This window comes from Capsicum annuum, chromosome 8, assembly GCF_002878395.1.
Source record: "Capsicum annuum cultivar UCD-10X-F1 chromosome 8, UCD10Xv1.1, whole genome shotgun sequence".
NCBI lineage: Eukaryota > Viridiplantae > Streptophyta > Magnoliopsida > Solanales > Solanaceae > Capsicum > Capsicum annuum.
This window is the reverse complement of record NC_061118.1, coordinates 151,111,634-151,132,711: the sequence shown is the minus strand read 5'-3', so window position 1 is coordinate 151,132,711 and position 21,078 is coordinate 151,111,634. Positions and strand designations below refer to the sequence as shown.

At 36.0% G+C, this 21,078-nt stretch overlaps 1 protein-coding gene across 4 annotated transcripts; it reads right to left on the bottom strand.

The window, feature by feature from the left end:
* Positions 1 to 525: 525 nt before the first annotated feature.
* Positions 526 to 15,785, bottom strand: LOC107839494 (WD repeat-containing protein 48). Of its 4 annotated transcripts, none has more exons than XM_016683003.2 (19): positions 15,455 to 15,764; positions 14,525 to 14,634; positions 12,450 to 12,608; positions 11,964 to 12,029; positions 11,766 to 11,855; positions 11,324 to 11,626; positions 11,128 to 11,225; positions 10,174 to 10,209; positions 9,810 to 9,930; positions 9,452 to 9,688; positions 7,729 to 7,824; positions 7,548 to 7,613; positions 7,362 to 7,400; positions 7,158 to 7,292; positions 5,334 to 5,695; positions 5,019 to 5,112; positions 3,124 to 3,312; positions 2,707 to 2,823; positions 526 to 790 (listed from the first exon to the last, which is right to left on the bottom strand). In XM_016683003.2, exons 2-18 carry the CDS (start codon positions 14,621 to 14,623, stop codon positions 2,725 to 2,727), a joined length of 2,289 nt encoding a protein of 762 aa, XP_016538489.2. In that variant the 5' UTR covers positions 14,624 to 14,634; positions 15,455 to 15,764; the 3' UTR covers positions 526 to 790; positions 2,707 to 2,724. The 4 variants fall into 4 exon arrangements, with proteins under 4 accessions (XP_016538489.2, XP_016538488.2, XP_016538490.2 ...); XM_016683002.2 differs by lacking the exon at positions 526 to 790 and adding an exon at positions 998 to 1,701 and having other exon boundaries at positions 15,451 to 15,785; XM_016683004.2 differs by lacking the exon at positions 526 to 790 and adding an exon at positions 998 to 1,701 and having other exon boundaries at positions 15,483 to 15,764.
* Between the last annotated feature and the right edge of the window lie 5,293 nt (positions 15,786 to 21,078).

The window sequence follows — 21,078 nt, the reverse complement described above, 5'->3', positions numbered from 1 at the left end:
GCAAAAAGTTCAAATCACTTTTCTAAGAGTCTTCACACTTTTAATATATTATAGATATAGATATAGATTAGTCATATTTTTTAGGACAACCACAAAAAAGTAGGAGCTTTAGACCATAATTACAGAGAGCAACAATATATGTTGTGCTTTAGACCATAATTACAGAGAGCAACAATATATGTTGAGCATCTCAGGTACATCGGTTGAGATAATGTACCTGTATATCTTCAAATACGCGTTTTATACAAGAAAAAAGAACACATACACGAGTATTTGCTATGTTAGCCACTGTTAGAATGTGTATCTTCATACACTTGTGGTGTAACTCAATATACACACAGTTTTGTTTTTAAAGTTAGGTGTGATTATGTAGATTAGGCACTAGTATCTGTCTAATTCTGTAGTTTTTCCTATTTTTTTTTTTCTCGATGTTTTAAAGCTTAGGAAACAACCTCTTTATCTTATGTCTAAGGTAGTGATACGAACTGGGTACATTTACCCATTTTGTGAGAATATAAGCTTACATTGTGATCTCTCAAATCTTTGACCATCTCTTTCATCTTGTAGTTTATTAAACTCTCTTAATTATATTTAACTGTGACAAAAAGATTCAGCGCAGAACAAGCAAACTAACAAAGATTTTGCAATCCTTCATACGCACGCATACGGTTTAAATAAAAAAAAAGCACCATGTCCTTGAATGTGATAGTATTACACACTGATTTGCCTCCTTCCGGATATGTCTAGTAGTGATCTTATTGGTCTTCATTCTTCAGCATATATGCCCAATCTTCAATAATAGATGGAAGCAAATGACATTATATGTCCACTTCATTGATATGTAAAAACAGTAAAGGCTCCAACTATTCGAGTTAGTGTTGAAATGCACCCTTATACTGCATTTATAATGCCATCACACACTAAACATCATTACTTACTGACAACACTTCAACTTGTAATTTATGATGTGATTCCCTCTTTTATTGTTGCATTGCCATTTTCATCATCATCTCAAGAATATTTCATTCAAAACTTGAATGTCAAAAGAAATAGGTCCAAATACAGAAGCAGAAAACTTTACCATTCCGCGCAACACCATAGCAAAGTCCAGTAAGAACTAACTATATAAAGAACAATCTGCTTGGCTTTATAAATGGTCTATCATCAAAGCTTCCCCACTAAAATCGAGAAAACTAATAACAAAGAAGATTTACAGAGTAAATGATACCAGAAAGTAAACATATAAATTAGTTTGATCAGAAAAAGGTAATTTGTTCTTCTGGAGATATTATTCACCTGCCCAACAGTGTGGTTCTAAAAAGACTATACCGAGACATCCAACCCTGCCTTTGCATATAGAGTCATATGTAGATCTACAGACTCCCGACATCAGCACGAGCTCTCTCTTGGAAAATTCAGGTCTCATGCCCCGCAAACCCAAAAATCCTTTCTTTAGCAAATGCAAGCTTTCTTTCTATTTCTTCTAAACGCACCAAAAACGAAAACTCAATAATTACCACCTTCCGACGTCCAAACAGCAAAGTGGTCCAAATGTGTAAATTTTCCTAATTAATCCAACCACTTGGATCCGAGATCTATAAGGAAGCAATTACTCATGACAGCAGAAACCACCCAGTTGAATGCTAAACCTTTCAATTATTTTTGATGAACAGCCCTCAATCACCTCAAGCTACTCTGGACCTACACAAGAAACAAGGGGCAAGGGGAGTGGACAGAAGAATTGCTCAACCATGCCTTCCCTCTATATACAAACAAAAATGACAATATGGTATCTCTACTTTTGTCTTCAAAAACATTTACGCATACCTCATCTAGATAGAAGTATATCATGACACCTATATCTCAAAACTACACTAAATACAGCGATATTCTAGGTTAATTGACTGCAGAAGAAACTGACTTTTCCTTATTTTATAACCAACACCAATATGCAGACACAAGGGACAAACAAAACCAAAGAGTTCTGCAGTTCACTAAGTTTTATGTTTTGGCAAGAGCACTACATATGCACAAAAGAGGGGTGGGCAGGAAGAAGAAAGGTTCTCTAATGTAAGTTGAGGCAATGACATCTGATAGAAGTAATCAAATAGCCAATGATAAGATGATGCAAGGAGAGAGAGTTGGTCAGCAGATCCTTTGGAAGTCGAGGGCAGGCGTTTGTTTCCTTTGAATTTGAAGGGCAGCAGGAAGCATATAGTCAATTGAAGGGCAGCAGGAAATTCTCAATATTTAGTCAAACCAGCAAACCATCAAAGCAAAAGAAAACTAGTGTGAGTTAGCACACTAGAGGTCAATTAAAGCAGAGGTAGGAAAGATGATTACATCCCGAGATATGTAGAACAGTACCCCTGAGTTGTCACAAACTCAGAGTTGGAGGTAAAATTATCAGATGTTTGGACGTGTAACCAGGGAAAACAATTAGAACTCTCAAACCATACTACACCAAATAAAGCTAAAGACTGAAATTGGTCATCGCATAGCATTACATCTGCATCACCACAAAAATGCCTGTTTCTCAACAATCTGTCACTAAATGACTAACCAACTCCAAATCACATTCAACCCACTGGAAAATCTCTGCCCCAAGGAAAAAATTGAACTGTAAAAAGAGGGGATGGACTGTGTAGAAAGCTGAAAGCCAAATGCAAAACACAAAATAAGTACAGAAAAGAATAACAAACGTACCCGGCAAACGTAATCCTATCACCTGCTCGTCAACACCCGGTAGTTGAGAACAAGGTCTTCAGGTTTCTTCCATATATACGCCCGTACAGTCGCTAAGCTCATATCAGGGGATAAAACCTGGTAAAAGTACAAGATTTCATCAACCAGGAACCAGAGTGAGAATCTACATATTACAAATCAACCAATTATCAAGCCACATCCCACCCTCTATAAAGAGAGAATAATTCTTTGATCACCGTACTCCTCTGCCTTCCCCGCTAAAAATTTTTCACATACACAGATTGGGTGCAGTTCTAATGCTAAATTGACGCCCATACCTCCATAAATCAGTAGAAAATGAAATGACAAACAGTGCTTGAAATTAATGCTTAACAAGTTATGCATCCCACACATACAAATACAGAAATCTAAACTTGCCTGGTTATTGCACAAGATCTCGATAGATGGCTTAAGCTTTTGCCAAGGCTTCAGCCCAGTCCGAAATAAACCATCTCCTCCAATAGTTGGGTGTGTCACCTGTCCACCAGGCATTCCAGTAGATCCATCTGAGTTTATGCTATCCAGTGGCTTCTCAAGAACCATCTTTTCTACAACATAGTTGATGACCTGAAAAACCAATCAGTGCAACTTTGTCTTATTCATCCCCTACGAAATGGAGGTTTTTGAGAAATAAATCTGAATGTAAGAGCACCAATTCTCCATGATCATCAACACTAACATAAATCTGATTATGCAACAAAACCATCCTTAAGATTTCCATCAAGAATTAAGGATCTCTTTTACTTTTTTCGTTTCATCAGAAAAGACAAAACAAAACAAAATTCTTAAAATCTATCACAAGCTACATACATGACTCAAATATAGAATAGAGTGAATTCATGAACGTGCAAAAAAAAAAAAAAAAATCACCTACACTTGGTTACCATTCATTAGTAGTTTGAAAGGATCCCCTTTTTTTGGGGGGTGGGGGTTGGGGTGGGGGGGGGGGGGATAACCATTTGATATCCGGAACCTATTAGACCGACCAAACCAGATTTGTACTGCATATGAACCATTCATCCATTAGTAGTATGACTTCCTTATTTATAGTGCTTTAGTCCACTTAAATTAACTATTTCTTGAGAGGTGGTGGTATGGACTGCGTACATTCTACCCTCCCCAGATCCCACTAGGTAGGTGGGAATACACTGGGTTTGTTGTTGTTGCTGTAGTCCAATTAAATTAAAATGGATCTTCCGATCAACTAATTAGCAGCATACTGTTTACATGTATGGAATGGGGCCATCAAATGGAACAAATCCAAAATCAGGTAAGTATGTGTGGACCCTGAGGCCTCTCTACTTCTTCGGAGGTAGCGGTATGGACTGCGTACATCTTACCCTCCCCAGACCCTACTTTGTGGGAATACACTGGGTTTGTTGTTGCTGTTGTTATTGATGTGTGGACCCTGAGAAACACTCTGAATGTTTTTCTATGAAGTATCTGTGGACCATGAGAACTTGCACATCTACTAATTGAGAACCAGCACCGGCTGCGAAGCTTCATGGTTCATATATATATCACCGCAAAACACTGGAAACATGTCCATAGGCACCACGACGACAAAAGATTGATTGTAGATATTATGTAATTTTTGTTTGTATTAAGATGAAAGTTTGTAGCCTGATAACTGCAATTTAGTCAGCCACAAACATTAGGGATGTAGTTGAGGGATATAAAGTCATATCAAACACGCCATTTCCAACAGAAACAATTTATTAATGAGCGGCTTAGAGGACTTTTTACAAAGAGATGAGTTATCCACCACCTGAAGCTCCATCACATGTCAAGTAACAAGTGAATGGTCATGTGGTGTACCATGAATGGTCTAAAGTACTTACGCTATTTTTTAGACTTCCATTCCACCAAGGTTTCCACACCTAAAACAATTGCATTAACAACCATACTCCAAATTCGCAGAATAACCAGCTGATCAGTATTGTTTCATTGGGTCAATAAGTTGTATAATCACACAACAAAATGGTTGTGCAGGTGTATGACTTCCATTATTATTGGCAACGCTTCAAAGCATATATTCCTCACCATATATAAATGCTTCAGTTAGTTCATTGGCATATTCCTCCAATATATCTTGAGTTTCTTCAATATGTAAATGCATGGGACACAAGACATGAGGGGTCAGGAAAAGAGAATCGTTCAATTGTCTTTTGCTTGTATGCATAGCATAGCAAGTGACATAGTAAGCTAACAAGGGTCACTGTAGATCATCACAACACAGACTCCACCAAAAGATTTAAGCAAAAGATGCTTACTTTGTGAATTCTTAATATGCGAGGCGCACTCAGCTTTCCCTGGGTAAGAATCTGGACTGCAGAACCCTCACATGGATGCAAGTAGAAGCTACATCTGCAAACCCATTAAGAAGAGGGGAGAAAATGGTCACGCTTAGCACATATATAAGGAAGATCAAATCGTGTTTTTCAAGCATTGCTACAACTCAGAGAGTTAACAGAAATGTAAGTGCCTCCAGAAGTAGTTCCTTTTAATCCTGATAAAGACCTCTATGATTTCAACATGCAAGTCAAGCACGGTGAAGAAAGTAGAATAGAGTTACATGGGAATATTACTTGGTATTTTCCCTGGGCGGCAACCGATTGTTCATCACACAATCCACTACCCACCATGGCATGTCCTTCTCATCTTCCGTTCCATCTAAGTCGGTAATCTTTTTCCTCCATGGACCACTTTGAGAACCCTCGGTAATAATTGATGGAGGGGATGCCGCTGAAAATTCAAAGGGAGGATATACTGCAGCATCATTGTCAGCATTACCGTCCATTTCAATTCTTGACGACGTCAGATTCCTTGTAGGCACATCCTTTCCAGGTTGGGCTTCCCCATTGACTAGAACTTGAGATCCAAATCTCTGTCTTCTTTTGGTTAACCAATGAGCCAACAGCCCTTTAAGAGTTTCTCGTGCCAAATTAACCTAAGTATTAAAAAAGCCAAGCACAAAACTCAGTTCATCACTTGCAGAAATATAAAGAAGTTTTATAAAGTCAATGATAAATCAGGAAGTTATTGAAAAAAAAATAATTGATTAACTAAATAATAATAACCATATCAAGGAATTGGTGTCTTCAATCTACTGTTAAAATTACTACAACGCACACCATCTGCTAAAATACAACTACCAGAACTAGTTAAAACATCACAACTGAAAAAATCATATATGTGAAATATTCTGCATAAACATCCACATACCTTCTTACAATGACAATAAGTATTATACCTTGATCCAAAACTACTTAAGTTGGCTTTATCAATCCTCTATACCCATTCTGCTCCATTTGGGTTCATTTCCTTCAAATCCTAAATGATTTGTGTAACGAAAAATTAGTAGTTCTCTAAAACTATAGATTCCCAAATTCTCACATTTGTCCCTGCAGTCGCATGCAACTTGCTAACAAACCTAAATGGAATCCTAGCGAACACCGGAACTAGTGGAAGTGTACTAACAATAACTGGACCTTAACTGCAAGTCACAAATAGTTGTTTCGCCAATCTAAATACTTAGATTCAACTGTATCTAGCCCTTTGTTAAGTTCACATTGATTCCAAGATAAGATCTTCTGAGACGACTTTCTTCAATGTGTTTTTAGGTTTACCTCGTCCTTTTTTAATATCGTCAATCGTTAACTTGACTAAACCAAGTTACACAACCTTCTCCTCTTTATCATTTATATATGCTACTAGCACCCTTTTTTATAACCGAGAAATTCCTGAGAGCCAATGGCACAGACTTTGCCTGCAGCAGGGTTTGAACCTCTGCTATTTGCACCTTATATCAAATGTGATCAGTTATACGATTCCATTTTATGGAGTTAGACAGATTAGCTAATTTTCTCTATTTCTCTTTATACAGGGTGGGAGAGAGTGATAGGGATAATTTGTTGAATGGTTAGGAATCACAGCAACTTGCAAACTTTCCCTGGAGCAAGATTTCTTAAAGATAGAAAAACGTGTAAACTAGTATTAGAAAAGTGGTCCCAAATCTCTGAACAGGTGGTAAACAATAACAAGATCAGCAAAACTCATTTATGAAACGCCTCTAGAGGAAACAGAGCAGCAGAGATCTAAGCTGTATATGTGCATAAACTTCCCAAAAAGCTAGTAATATCTTCGTCTTCATATGCTAAATTGTTCTAGCCCAGACAAAAACGTTTTTAGTAAACCATCCTACGGCCTGTAAGTTAGTATTAATATCCAATAGAAGCTAACATGCTAGTTCCTGTAGAATTATCTTCTTTGGATTCAATCTTGAAACAAAAACTAAGAAAAACAGAAGCGAGAGTATATAATCCAAGAATAGGAAGGGAGTAATGGGAATAAATGGAAGTGGATTTAGGAACCAAGTGGAAAATTAAAAATAAAATAACCCTCGCAAATACCTTGTCGTCTTCAGGCTTCCCTGGAATGTTGAGGTCCGCAGAGTACATCTCAGCAGAAAAGCATTGTGGCGTATCCAGATGTACAGCCAAGCTTCCAAGCCTCGTGTCCACAGTGAACCATGCAGGGATGCTCACCTGAAGAGGAAAATCATATGAGGAGAAAAATTATATGTGAAAGTTGGATTAATTTACAATAATATTTACCATCTCAAAAAGTTCTTCTTTCTTCTTCTCAAATGATACCTACATTTGGAAAACAATATATATGGCGAAAAGAAGTTAAGAGGCAGAAGGTGACAATTGTCATAATTCAAAGAAAATTAAATAAAAGCATTTGCTAATAACATGCCACTGTAACTTAGCACGCCACTTGAAACATTACATTCTAACCTCTCCATAGTTGTGAATCACAGTGCCTCTAGTGATCTCCCACAACTTCACTGTACCAGCAGTGTCCTTTAAAAGACACAATCCATTATCAGGTTACAGAATCATATTTTTTAGAAGACAGTTAACCTCATCAACAACAAAAAGTAATAAGCCACATGGCTATAAAGGAACAAAAACTTACCTTAGTCAGGACATGTCTTCTGTTGTTCAAAATCTCATGCTGCACTATTCCTGGAGTTCCAGGAATGCTAAGACATGGTTCTTTATAAACAGGCACCTACATTATTGGTTAATTGTGAGCTTTTCAAGATTTAAATATCTAATGAAAGAAAGAGAAGAGAATTTAATTTGGAAGGGGCAGATAGAATCCTATCATGTGTACATAGTGATCTGTTCATGCATTATTGGTTGCACGGTCATGTACATTTTACACTTGAAGTCCCAAAACCTTTGGCCCTTCTCTACGATTTACACCTTTGAAAAGCTGCTGATGCGAAAGCTTTCTCAGCTTATATAATTTTTTTGCAGCGGCTCCTCCTCACCCTCAACTCACATGATCTCAGCAAGTCAGCACTGCTAACTTAAAATGTAAACTACACCCACAAATCTATAAACAAAACTTCTTGTACTCTCAGTTATGCACCCCATCTCCACTAAAGAACTTCAACTACCTCGCTATCAAAATGCTATGAATGAGATGATGAACATACAGCATACTAACATCTCACTAGTTTAGTCATCTCCTCGTTCAGCTGTGTTGCAATTGTCATATTGTATATCTTTAAAAGTACAGTAAGATATTGTTTCCAATTAAAAAGAAATAAATTTTTAAATTAACAAAGCATGTATTATTAATGAGAATGGAACAATATTCCTTGGAAACAGTACAAATTGATTACTGGAGTCAACATTTCACCCCCTCTATTTTCATGTATAGTGACTTCTCGGGATTGAGTGTCTCACAGGGGATCCTTGCCAATCGCAAAATTGCTGGTTTAGCTAAGGCGTTCAAGTAGTATTTTCGCATTAATCCTCAAATACAACAACAAAAAACCCAGTGTATTCTCATAAAGTGGGGTCTAGGGAGGGTAAGATGTACGCAGACCATACCGCTACCTCCGAAGAAGTAGAGAGGAAGAAGTAGAGAGGTTGTTTCCGATAAACCCCCGGCTCAAGCTAGCATTAATCCTCAAATATCTTGGAGAAACTTCAGTTCAATTTTTTTAAATTTGATGTAGATTTGATCCAGTTTAGGCTTAGTCAAGATCTGATGTAACCAAGGGAGGTAGAACAAATTATATCTCCGATCACCGTGCTGTCCTTTGACTATAATTAGATTAGATAGGTCCTTTCAAACTGATGTACGCGCAAGAACAATTGAAAGTAAACAAGAATCTAGTACAATCATATGGAAACATAAAGGATAAAAAGATTTTGACAAAGAAAACCGATGATACTTGGAAGCTCACAAAAAATAACCAGTCCAAATCCACCACTCTTCAATAAGTTCTCGAACAGAGCCTTCCATGTTGCAAGTTATATTAGCGAGTCAATAGGTATTTGAATTTGATAAGACTTTCTTTAAACTCCGTTGATTAAGTTAAGAAATGGCGAACATAGAGTAAAAAGAATATAAAGAGTAAATATTTCTTATGGAAACATTCTAAACTCCGCATGAAACAAGAAAAACTGATAAAAACTCAAAATCTGGACATATTATTCATGAATTCAATCATTAAACATAAGTCTCCAATTATCATAAGCAGCTCATTTTTAAAATGCATTTTTTCTCGAGAGGAATTCAGAAATGGCAACTATTTTGGAACCCCATACATCAATTAGAAATATGTTCCAAGAACCTTAGTGATAACATCAGCAAAGGATGTAAAGGGATTGAAACTCACAGGTGTAGATCCTTCTAGAGAAACCCTTGCCCTGGAAAAGGACAAGTTTCCAGCCAAGAATGAGCCCCCTCTCTGGAACACTTTCTGGGGATTACGCACTTCCGCAGCCCATCTATGTACAGATGAATCAGTTGTGGCCACCCAAATGCCGTCATCATGCAATGCTAATTGCAAAATGGGGTGTTCCTTCGTGCAGAGCAATACACTCTCCCTTGTTGCCAAATCTGTCAAGTATAACTGCAAGTGCAAAAAAAATTAGCAAGGAAACAATAGCTACAAAAGAATCAGATATCCGGAGAGGAGGTGGGGGGTGGGGTTAAGAGAACCAAATTGAATAAGCTGTATTAAGCTCACTTACAGAGAGGTCTCTTCCACCACTATAAACATGACTAAATGTAGGAGTGCTAGCAAGTGACCACACAGAATCCGTATGCACAGCATAAGAATGCACACATCGCTGCTGACCTAGATCCCATAGTCTGAAACGTTGGAGTTAAAGTGAGTTTCTAATCAGCTGAAAAAAGACAAAACAAGTGTGACGACAAGATGTGATTTGGAAATATGAATAACAGCTTGTCACAAAACAATGTAAATGGTGGATCCAAGCTGTTTACTAGACTAACATAAACTTGACAGAATCTAAGGATTAAACCCCAAACCACCTACCATGCCGACAAAGCCTATGACGATGGAAACAAAGAAATGGAATTATCAATATTTACCTAATCATGGAATCAGAAGATCCAGATATGCAGAACCTACAAAATGGGAGGATTAGACCATTACTCAAAGTATCACAAAAAGTGGAGGATAAGACCATTAATCAAAAGAATTCAATAGGTTACAGTGACCATACACTGAAGGTATTAAAGACCACCCCAATCATTACAGGAACTCAACCCAAAAGCAAAACATCCAGATATGGATAAACATGTAATTTTCTACAGTTGCGTAAAACATCAACCAATAATGAAACTAGTTTTATGCTCTCGGGTTTTCAACTAACATACTGAAACTGAGATTAGGTTAAGTTATCTATTATAATTAGTAGTGTGGCCTTGCAAGTGAGGGCATTGGAGTGATGGGACAAAAACACAATTACTTGACTAAAAAAAAGTTATGTTTTCGAAAGCAACAATGGGACTCATGCAGTATCCTTGGGGTGTTTTCCCCTTGACCTTTACGCCAGCGTATTTGCCAAGTACGTCATGCATTAGATTATCCACACTATATGCCTTAGAAAAAATTATTTTAAATTTTATTTCAAATATTTGATAACCACCTATATAATATCTTGTTCTATGATTAAGGATTTGGTGATTATTATGTTCATATATTATTATGCCCGGACAGTTAAGTTAGCTGTTGCACATTCTTTTTCTTTTGAAGTACAAAATTTTGCATATTCCATCTATACTTATATTATATGTTATTTTTATTTTTAACATATTTAAAATATTTTAAATTGTGGGGCTTATGCCCTACCCATGATAGTTAAGACAGTCTCCACCTTTTCAAAACGTTTTTTTATAGTCTATCTTCAGCAATGCTTAACCAAAGAGTACTAACTTCAGATCGGCTGGAAGCAGGCGTATTTTAGATGAACAAGAAGATGCAACTTGAGCTAATAACCCAGTCAAGACGCCCTTCAGAACATCATTGTTTATTCAACATACCTGCCAGTGGAATCTAGCTGGAGAGCCCTAATATTATCTGTATGACCTTTTAGCTTCATGGTCTTGGAACCAGTTCTTGGGTCCCAAACGCGCACAACCTTGAGGAAAATTAGAACATTGTCATACACAGCTTCTTTGCCAGGAGGCTAACAGCGCATTAAAATATTCAAAACTAACCTAACAAACAGAAATATACCTTCTCAGTACCACCAGAAACAAGAAGGGATCCGCTCTCATTCATTGCCAATGCATATACTGACTCCTTATGGCCTTTAGCAGTCACAGGAATATATGCTTGAGACTGGGTCTGCAAGGAAATGTTATTGCTCGAACTGATAGGACGGATGCTTGTCATGGGCAATGAACTTCCTGAACCATTGACACCATTTGAACAGTCTTCTTCGGTGGCATCACTGGACTTAGATGTCGGAGTAAGTGCAGCTTCAAGATCCCATATGAAAACCTCACCGCCAAGACCAGCAGATGCAATAACATTGCTCTATTATTATGGTAACAACAAAATCAGAAATTACAGGCAATTAAACTCACATTTACACAAAAGATTCATCCACAATTGCAGCCACAACTTTGATTCATCAAATAATCTAAACATACTAAAAGATTTTGCAGAATGGTACATTTTTTTCTGCTGACGCAAGGCTGGTGACGTAATCAGAGTGCTGCCGGAGTGTCTTAATACAAGATCCCTCAGATAAGCCATTCCACACCTAATGATCCACACAATTTTTAGAATAAAGAAATTTCCAAATGAGTTTTATATAAAAAATGTAAAAGATGCACTATATACAATAAAAGATTCAGAAAAGAAGTAAAACCTTGACAGTGGTGTCTGAGGAGCATGACACTAATGTGTTACTACCTGTAAGAACTGCATCATTTACCTGCAGAATTATTGAGCCCCAAAAACAACTCAACACTAGTGATATTCATAATAAACATGATATAACGCGTATAGTGGCATCACCAAGTATCAATTCAAGTATTAAAAGGACAAGCCAACAACACATCCTGGTAGGAGCACCAGGTTGGAAGTAATTTAAGCATTTAAAGGACAAGTTAACAACACATCCTGGTATGTGCACCAGGCTGGAAGGTTTGCTCATCTAAACAGCAGAATTCCATGCCCAAATGGAGCAACTGCAGACACTAGGAACTAATACTTGGCGATCCTAACCTAAACGAAGAATAACTCTGTCGAAGATAAACATTCTTTCTTGAGTAAATATAATAGAAAGTTGAAGAAATTAAGCTTCAGCAGGAACCTAAGGAAATATAATTAGCAAGACAGACAGGAGCAGTACCCAATCGACATGTGACTCAAATGTGGCAGAGCAGGTGGCAACATCTTCAGCCAATGCCCATCTCTTTAACGTGCCATCTCTACTCCCAGTAAATAGGTATTCACATCCATCAGTGGCTGATGACTTCAATACAGCCAAAGAATTTACGCCTGCACAATGCTGTAAAGAGAAAAATTCAATGAACCAAGGGTTTGAGACCATTCAGCAGAGATGGAAAATAAAGTAACTGAAGAGAAATTGTTTAACTGCAAGAAAATGAAAGGTGTGCGCGAAAAACTGATTCTCTCTGCTGATATGTATCTATTATGGTGCACTAGCGATAAATAGTAAAAGAAAAGTCAAAAATCTTTAAGATAATCACCTTGGAATACAACTTAAACTAAATCAAGATGAATTTACATCAAGAAATTCAAATCTTTCCTGGTTGCCAGACCAGGAGGTGAGAAGAATCCTTCACCCGTCAATAACATTTTACAACAACCAACAAAAGATAGAGAGAGATGATGGAATCAGGAGATATACATTATTATAATAACCTTACAAAGATGTGGAAATAAAAAGGGCAAAATATTAGAGATTCAAATCACAGGAATTAAGCTGGAGTTGTGCATAGTAACTTTTGAGCCTAATACAGAACAAAAGGTAAGCTAATTCTACATTGCTTTGATTGGTAACAGAAATGAACTTGCAATTTGCTACCTAACTAACAATGTTCTACACTACATACGCTTCCTCATATGACGAGACAAAGTATTTGAGAAACAGTGATTGAGAAATTGGAGTATTATTTTTTGATAACCAATTTTCCAAAATATAAAAATTATTATTACTAAGTTATACTCCCTCCTTTTCAATTCATGTAATAACCAGAGTAGTAAGAGGCTAGGAGTGCACATAACTGAGACCTTTACAAGTATTCAGTGAAAGGATGAGCAATCAGGTCTACTATTTATTTTGTTACGACTGCATAAGCTCTAACAAGAAGTAGGGCAAGAAAGATAGTGTAGGAAGAGAAAGCAAAGGGTGAAATGCAAGCCTCACACCTATTGTTCTTGAGGGGCATCCTAAAGAAAAAATGCATCAAAACAACTAGGGTTAAAAGGGATTTCATTTACTGGTAGAGTAGAACAGAGGGAGCATAAATAGTTACAGACTTCAATTTCAGGGAAAAAAGAAGCCACAACCCTGTTAATTTTTTTGATGAAGTGAGCGAGTTATCATTATAAATCACCAAGCACCCAGTGGATGCACAGATTAAAAAAGCAGAGAATTTTCAGTCCAGAACACAATTTCCCTGTTCTTCTAATAACTTCAACTTACATTGTACTTATTAACCTTGTCCAAACGTACCATTAGATACAAAATACACATCAAGTGAAGTCCAATAACAATGTCTGCCATATAAATCAAATTTAAACTTGAGAAAACAAGTCTAATTCAGAAGACATGTAAAGAGCAGCATATACTTCAAGACCACTAACAAGGTCTCAAAACACTATATATTGGGACTTCTTTAACTCAAGCTAAAAGTGACTTGGATTCACAAGTTTCCGCTGCTTTCTATTAATATGAGTCAAACTTATGCACTGCATTATTACTCTTACTCTCTTCTCTTCTTTTATAAGAGGATGGTTTCTTTCCATGATTACTGTGAAACCAACATTTTAAGTTCTTGTGAGGAAAGTATTTTGGCACATGATATCTCGACAAGATTATTCACTTTGCTACGTCACAACTCATCATATCCAGAGCAATAAAAGAGCCAAAAAGTTGAGGAAATAATTTAGAGATGTGCTCAAGAAAGTCTATTGGAAACAACACTCAGACTTCAAAGAGAAAAGCAACTGAATGTAACAATATCACATGGTGCTACTTGAACCAAACAAAAAGAAACAATCATAATTTCCACTCCACTAGGTTCAGCTTTCCGATTATTGAGAAGAGATAAATAAAACATAATGCACGTATAAAGAGAAAAACAAAGGCACGGGAACAGGGTGCGCGGAAAACACTAATGTGAGCAGTCAAAGACAGCTTTATAAACAAAAAAGGACAGCTTTCCAACCATCAGTCACCTTAGTATCATCGGCATCATTCAAAACATAAGTCAACCTCTTCTCCTTCCTAGGCCTAACTGAATTGGATGTGTTGCCTGCACTTGCTACACGGTGCATTGCAGAAATCCCTAACCAAGAAAAAAGCAGACATATCAATATTCAGTTCGAGGGCAAGATATTTCCAATCACTATTAAACCCAAGAACTAAAGCTTTAATTCAGAGTAGGGGCGGAGCTAGCATATACTCAGGGGGGTCATGAACCCCCTTCGGCAAAAAATTACACTATTTATACATGGTTAAAATTATTTTTAACGTATGTATAATAAATGTTGAACCCCCTTCGACTACTTTGTATGTGCACCTTTGAACCCCTTAATGAAAATCTTGGCTCCGGTACTAATACAGATGGTATAAATATCCAATATTCTCATCAAAAACTAACCCCACAACTCACAAAAACTCTAATTCTGAACAAATTCTAGCCTAAGCACTTTAAACTCAAACTCAAATAAGATTTTCTCCAACTTCTTTCCATACAATAACAACAATAACAAACCCAGTGTAATCCCACAAAGTGGGGTCTGTTGAGGGCAAAATATACCCGGTCCAAATCACTACCTTAGAGACACACAAGCTCAAACTTCTACCCATAAACACACACCCCACCACCACCACCACCCAAAAAAAAATCAGCATGAACTAGCTCAACAGCTCATTATAATAAAAGCCCAATTCAATAAATAACAAAATCAATCAGGAAAACAATAGTTTACCACAATTTGAAATAGAACAGAATCGGATCAAATAACAGGAATTTTTTCCATTTATAACCAAGTCAAAGAATAAAAAATCACATATAATATATCTAAATTCAAATACCCAAAAAAAGAAAAACGTGCTGGACACTATTGAGATAGGGGGATTATAGAGATAGAAAATCAACCTACTTCATTAAAATCTGGACAAAATCTTAACCTTTTTCCGTGAGGAAAACGAAAAACCAACCCTTATTTTTGTGGTATTTAGGGGTACTTTTATTCTCTTCGCTGTTGAATTTATGAGTATCGGCCTTGTACCGGAGTTTCTATTGAGTGAGAGAGAGAGGGTTTGTTTGTTTGTGCTTTCAATGCTTTGGATGAACTGATCGACTTTCCTTCGGAGCTTGCTTTTTCTTTCTTTTTTTCTTCCCCTTATTCTATATAAATCCAATACAACTCTTGTTAATGTTTTCTTTTTTTCTTTCTAGGGTGTGTTTGATTATCTTAGGGAAAATATTCTTCTTCAAAGAAATATGACTTTTTAATATAACTTAATAAATAAGTATTTATTGTATGGAGCGAAGTGTTGGTCAATAAAAAATTTTCATATTCTAAAGATGTGTGCTGCGGAGATGTGAATGTTGAGGTGAATGTGTGGTCGTGTGGGGTATACTAGGTGTGATAGGATTTGGAATGGGGTTATTTGAGATAAAGTGGGACGGACAGGGTGAGGGAAGCGAGATTAAGATGATTTGCTTACGTGAAGAGGCAATATGCAGATGCCCAAGTGAGGGGTTACGAGAGGTTGGATATCGTAGGTATGAGGAGCAGCACGGGTAGGCCGAAGAAGTATTGAAGAGAAGTGATTGAGCTAGATATGGCGCTGGCTCAACTTCAGATGTCGAGGGCATGACCTTAGATGGGAGGGTGTGGAGGACGTGTATTGCAACAAAAGGTTAGTTGAGGAGGAGTATTGTCATGTTATTCGAGAGTTTAGGCTTATTGTTTTTTGTCGTGCACCAAATATAGTATGGTAGTTTAGGGTTTAGTCGCAGATTTAAAGGTGGAGATGATCTCTACTTGTAATATCTATCATATGTTGTTGTCTATGATGTTTTGATTATCGCACTATTTTGTGATTGGTTATTATTTTTCTTAAAGATTGGATCGTTTCATTTTTAGTTGTTATATTTTCTTCACTTTCTCATTCTTCTTTATGCTTGAAATTGTTGCACTTGAGTCGAGAGTCTTTCAAAAATAGACTTTCTACCTCTTTGAGGTAGGGATAGTGTTTGCATACACTCTACCTTCCTCATACCTCACTTGTGGAATTTTCATTAGGTATGTTCTTGTTGTTGATATATTAAAAAAAAATTATTTCAAAACTGTTCATATATAACCCAGGTAAACATTGTTAGGATTGACACGGAGATCTAGGTGTGAGCCAGGGCAAAAAAAGTAAACAATATCACTTTATATATAATATTTTTTTTTTTAGTGTATACATAAGATTTTGAATCTGTTGAGCACAAGATAAAGACTGACTCGGTGATTCATAGGTTCAAATTACCTTTTAGATTTCAAGTTCAAATTTCAAATGCTATATTTTTATTTTAAACCCTCTTAATGAAAAACTTGAATCCACCACTGGGGAGAGCCACATAGGTAATCAAGGGATGCACTTAATTCATTGAGAAGTTTATTGATTCATCTTTTGCTCTATTCTTTCATTTTACTTGCTACTTCGTCAACTTTCGAGCCCCTCAAAGTGTGGAAATAGCCATAATTCAACTAGGACTTGAATCAGTAGTTATCGAGACAACTACTTTTTTGTCCCTCAACATGCTTCAGAATCGAGAGTCGTTTAGTGAGACCTTTGTAAGAAGTGCATACTTTACCAATAGGGGCATAATAATAATTTCTTTACCTGATTCGAATTCACTCAGTGAAAAATTATACTATATATATGATAAATTTATTTATTTATTGATATATAATAAGTGTTGAATCATTTTGACTTCCTTTTATGTCAGTTCTTCATATTTTAAATTTCTTAATGAAAATTATGACTTTTCCTACTAAACACGAGGATAGTTGTACATTGAAAAGGGGGCAACGAGATGGAGCGTGTTGAAAGATAAATATTAGAGGATTAGTATGAAACAACACTTATTTCCTGTATTTCCACCATATATAAGTGATTTTATTTGTTTTTAACGAATTTGCTTTCTCATAAAAATATTTCTAAAAATTTTGATCAATCAAATATTAAATAATTTTAAAAAATTCAAAATATATTCTTCTATACCAAACACACCCTTAGTTTTGGGTCATTTGACCACTTATTTATTTTTAGACTATTGGAGTATGTAACATTATTCTTTCAACTTTTGAGGGGGCATCACAACGAGTGTGTCATGTTTTTTTTTTTTGTTTTCATTTTTTTTAATTATGGACTTATCTAGTTTACATTCATCAAAACTTTAAACTGTTCATTATTGGAGTAATCACCATTTGACTTTAAAAGAGATTGTTATAGTTCCATTTATTTACCAAGTAAACTAAACTATTGAAATTAAAATATTTAAATGATCTCATAATCTAGTCATTCCAATAAATAAATAAAGAGTGAAAATCATTTACATCCATTAATTTTATTTTAAAAAATCAAACTTTCTCTCATTTTAAATAGTATATATTTTCCCCCTATTTTTACTAATTTTGACTTTTAAATTTATATTTGCTCTTGCATGATCGATCTTCATATTTTTAGTTTCTTAATTTGCATAACAATTTTTTTTTGTAGAAAAACAAATATCATTTTCAAAATGAGAAAAGAAAGTAAAAATGATTGATTGAGTGAAGCTAAAACAACTCTACAATGAAACAAATGAGTAAAATAAAAAACTCATAATAATGAAAATTATAATGTGAACTTTGTAAGTATATTTTAATGTATGTAGTACAAAGATAATGGAAAACAATTCTACTACTCCTCCGTCCCATTTTACTCGTCCCAAATTTTTTAATTTATTGTCCCATTTTATTTTTATTTTTTTACTTATCAAGACAAGATAATTTTTTTTCCATTATACCCTTAGTGTAATTGATTACTTTTTATTATTAGCATTCTTGAAAAATATTGCAAAGATGAGTATCATTAAGAGTACACCATTAAGAATATAAATGGTACTTTGTATTAGTCATCCATCAATATTAGAACTAACAACAAGATGCAATTAAGAGGGGCAAAATAATAAAGTTATATTACCAATCATTATTTTCTTAATAGCTATGTCATCCTAATTTGAGATGGATAAAATCAGACGGAGGGAGTATGTAGCAATACCATATGTATTTCCTTATTTCCAAAAAGAAGATCAATGATAAGCAGAAATTGCACAAATTACAAGATGTAAACATTGGGGTGGGTAAATTTTATCGTCTCAATTGCATCTGAAAAAAAAAAGAGATAGATGGTCCCTTATATTTATTAGTATATTTAAAAAAAATTCTTACGATGTACCAGAAAACTTTGGTACTTCGAATTTGTCAAAACATGATATTTATAATTATGACAATTACTTTTGGAACTATGTATGTTAGATTTGACAGAAATTATGGAAAAATTTAATCATAAACATCAAATATACAATATAAGATATTACACGAGACACTAAAAAAAAAAAAATTACATCTAAAAAGTTACATTAAACTCTAAAAATAAATAGAAAATAATAAATTAAAAATTTCGCCAACTTTTTCTTTCATAAATCCCATCAAATCTAACATACAAAATTCTTTTTTTTTTTTTTTATGAAAAAGATTACATTAAATTAAAACAAAATATTCACGGGGAGGTGAGCTAGTCCGGCTCAATTACAAAAATAGGGGCTTCTCACCCATGAATGTTTGGGGTGGTAGATACATTTTTTTGATGGATAGATCCTGAGATGTCATTCCAAACATCTTTAGCAACAAGGGGGGCAGACACTTGACCTTGTTTTGCTCCCTATAGCAATGTTGCATGGTTGGACTGTCCAGTATTCTTATCAACAATCTGCAATCATTAATAAGAGGGTCATATAGTGAGTTGCCTTTTGATAACAAGCTAATAACTTCCTCGGAATCAATGTTGATGATTAAAGGAATAAGATTCTGTTGAGACACAAGTTTAAGGCCTTCTCTGAGGGTCAACAGTTCCATGTGATTGTTAGTGCCATGAAAAAAGCTTTGGCTAAAATCAAGCACCGAATACAGAGGCAGATGTAGGATTTAAAGTTTGTGGGTTTTCATATTAGATAAAAATAAAAACAAATAAAAATAAATAGTTAGTAATGGGATTTGAACCCACAACCACGAGGTCAATGAAATTTTTATAAGCCCCTCTACTCCACTAGACCAACAATACACTTTGGTTATGGGTTCCCAACTTATAATTTTTTATATATTTACTATATTTCTTTATATAAATACTAGATTTGTACGAAAGTTACTGGGTTCCCAAGAACCTCCAATGGGACCCCTAGATCCGCCCCTGACCGAATACCCTCTATCATTTCTGATGGCTCCACCAATACCCCATTTACCAGGGTTACCCAAATGAGATCCATCGGTGTTAAGCTTGAAGTAGCTGTTAGGGGGAGGTGCCAGTTAACATTGATAATGTTCCTAGCTCGTGGCTTGGAAAAGCTGCTTATATGGAAATATTCCACAACTTCAACATAGGCATCCCTGAAAGAGGGAGGGTTTCGCTACCCTAAAAAAGATTACTGTCTCTGATCTTCTAAATAGATCAAAGACGGAAGAAAAGGAGGGACCCCCAAGTGATAATGCTATCAAAGTTGTTATTCTTGATGGTATTCCAAGTGGATTTCTAGTTAACAACATTGATCATAGGGGCATGGGACTGTTCCGTGGTCATTTGGAGCATACAATGCTAAAAGGACTTAGCAAAATCACAGTCACAAAAGATATGCGAGTTATCTTCTAAGGGGTGATTGCAAATTCTGCAATAAGGGTTTAAGTCTATCCCTCTATAGGAAAGAGTAGCTTTAGTAGGGAGGCTATTGTGCTGGAATAGCCAAAGAAAGAACTTAATCTTGTTCGGTGTTTTGGCTTTCCAAATACAATTAAAGAGGTTGTTGGTGATGGTGTTGGAGGTACCACTTTGAGAGATGTGATAGTAGACACTTCTGAAAGAGAAGGCTCCATTTCTAGTGAGTATCCAAGATGAGGTATCTCTTGTGATCCTAAGGTTAGGAGCAGAGGAACTTTGGATATTAGGTTTAATGATGTGAGGGATGTCAAAGAAAACATTATTGAAGTTACAGTTTTCATTAATCCAGATATCAGAAAGCATTAGAGTATGGGGATTATAAGATGTGGGGCCCTGAATGACTTCCCTAAAGGGGGATGGTTAGGGATCCATCTATGGTTCCAAAAGTCAACATTAACTTCATCATAGATGGACCACTGGATGGCATCCTGGCAGAGCTTTCAGCTTTTTGGAGGGCTCTCCAGGTTCTAGAGTGGCTAGGAAGGGAGGTCTTGGAAGTGGAGTTGAATTTGTCGAAGAGGAATTTGGCCCAAATGGAAGAAAGGATTGAATGGAACCGTCAGGCCAGGCTATAAATGATGGATTCATTCTTGTTACTGGAACTCTACATCCCAAGGCCACCCTCCTTCTTTGTTATGGTGATGGTTCTTCGACTTATATTTTTCTTCTAGAGGAAGTGGTGCCCCAGATGAAGTTCTTATAGATTTTGCCTATGTTATCATGGATGTACTTAAGGAGGTCAATAAACTGCATA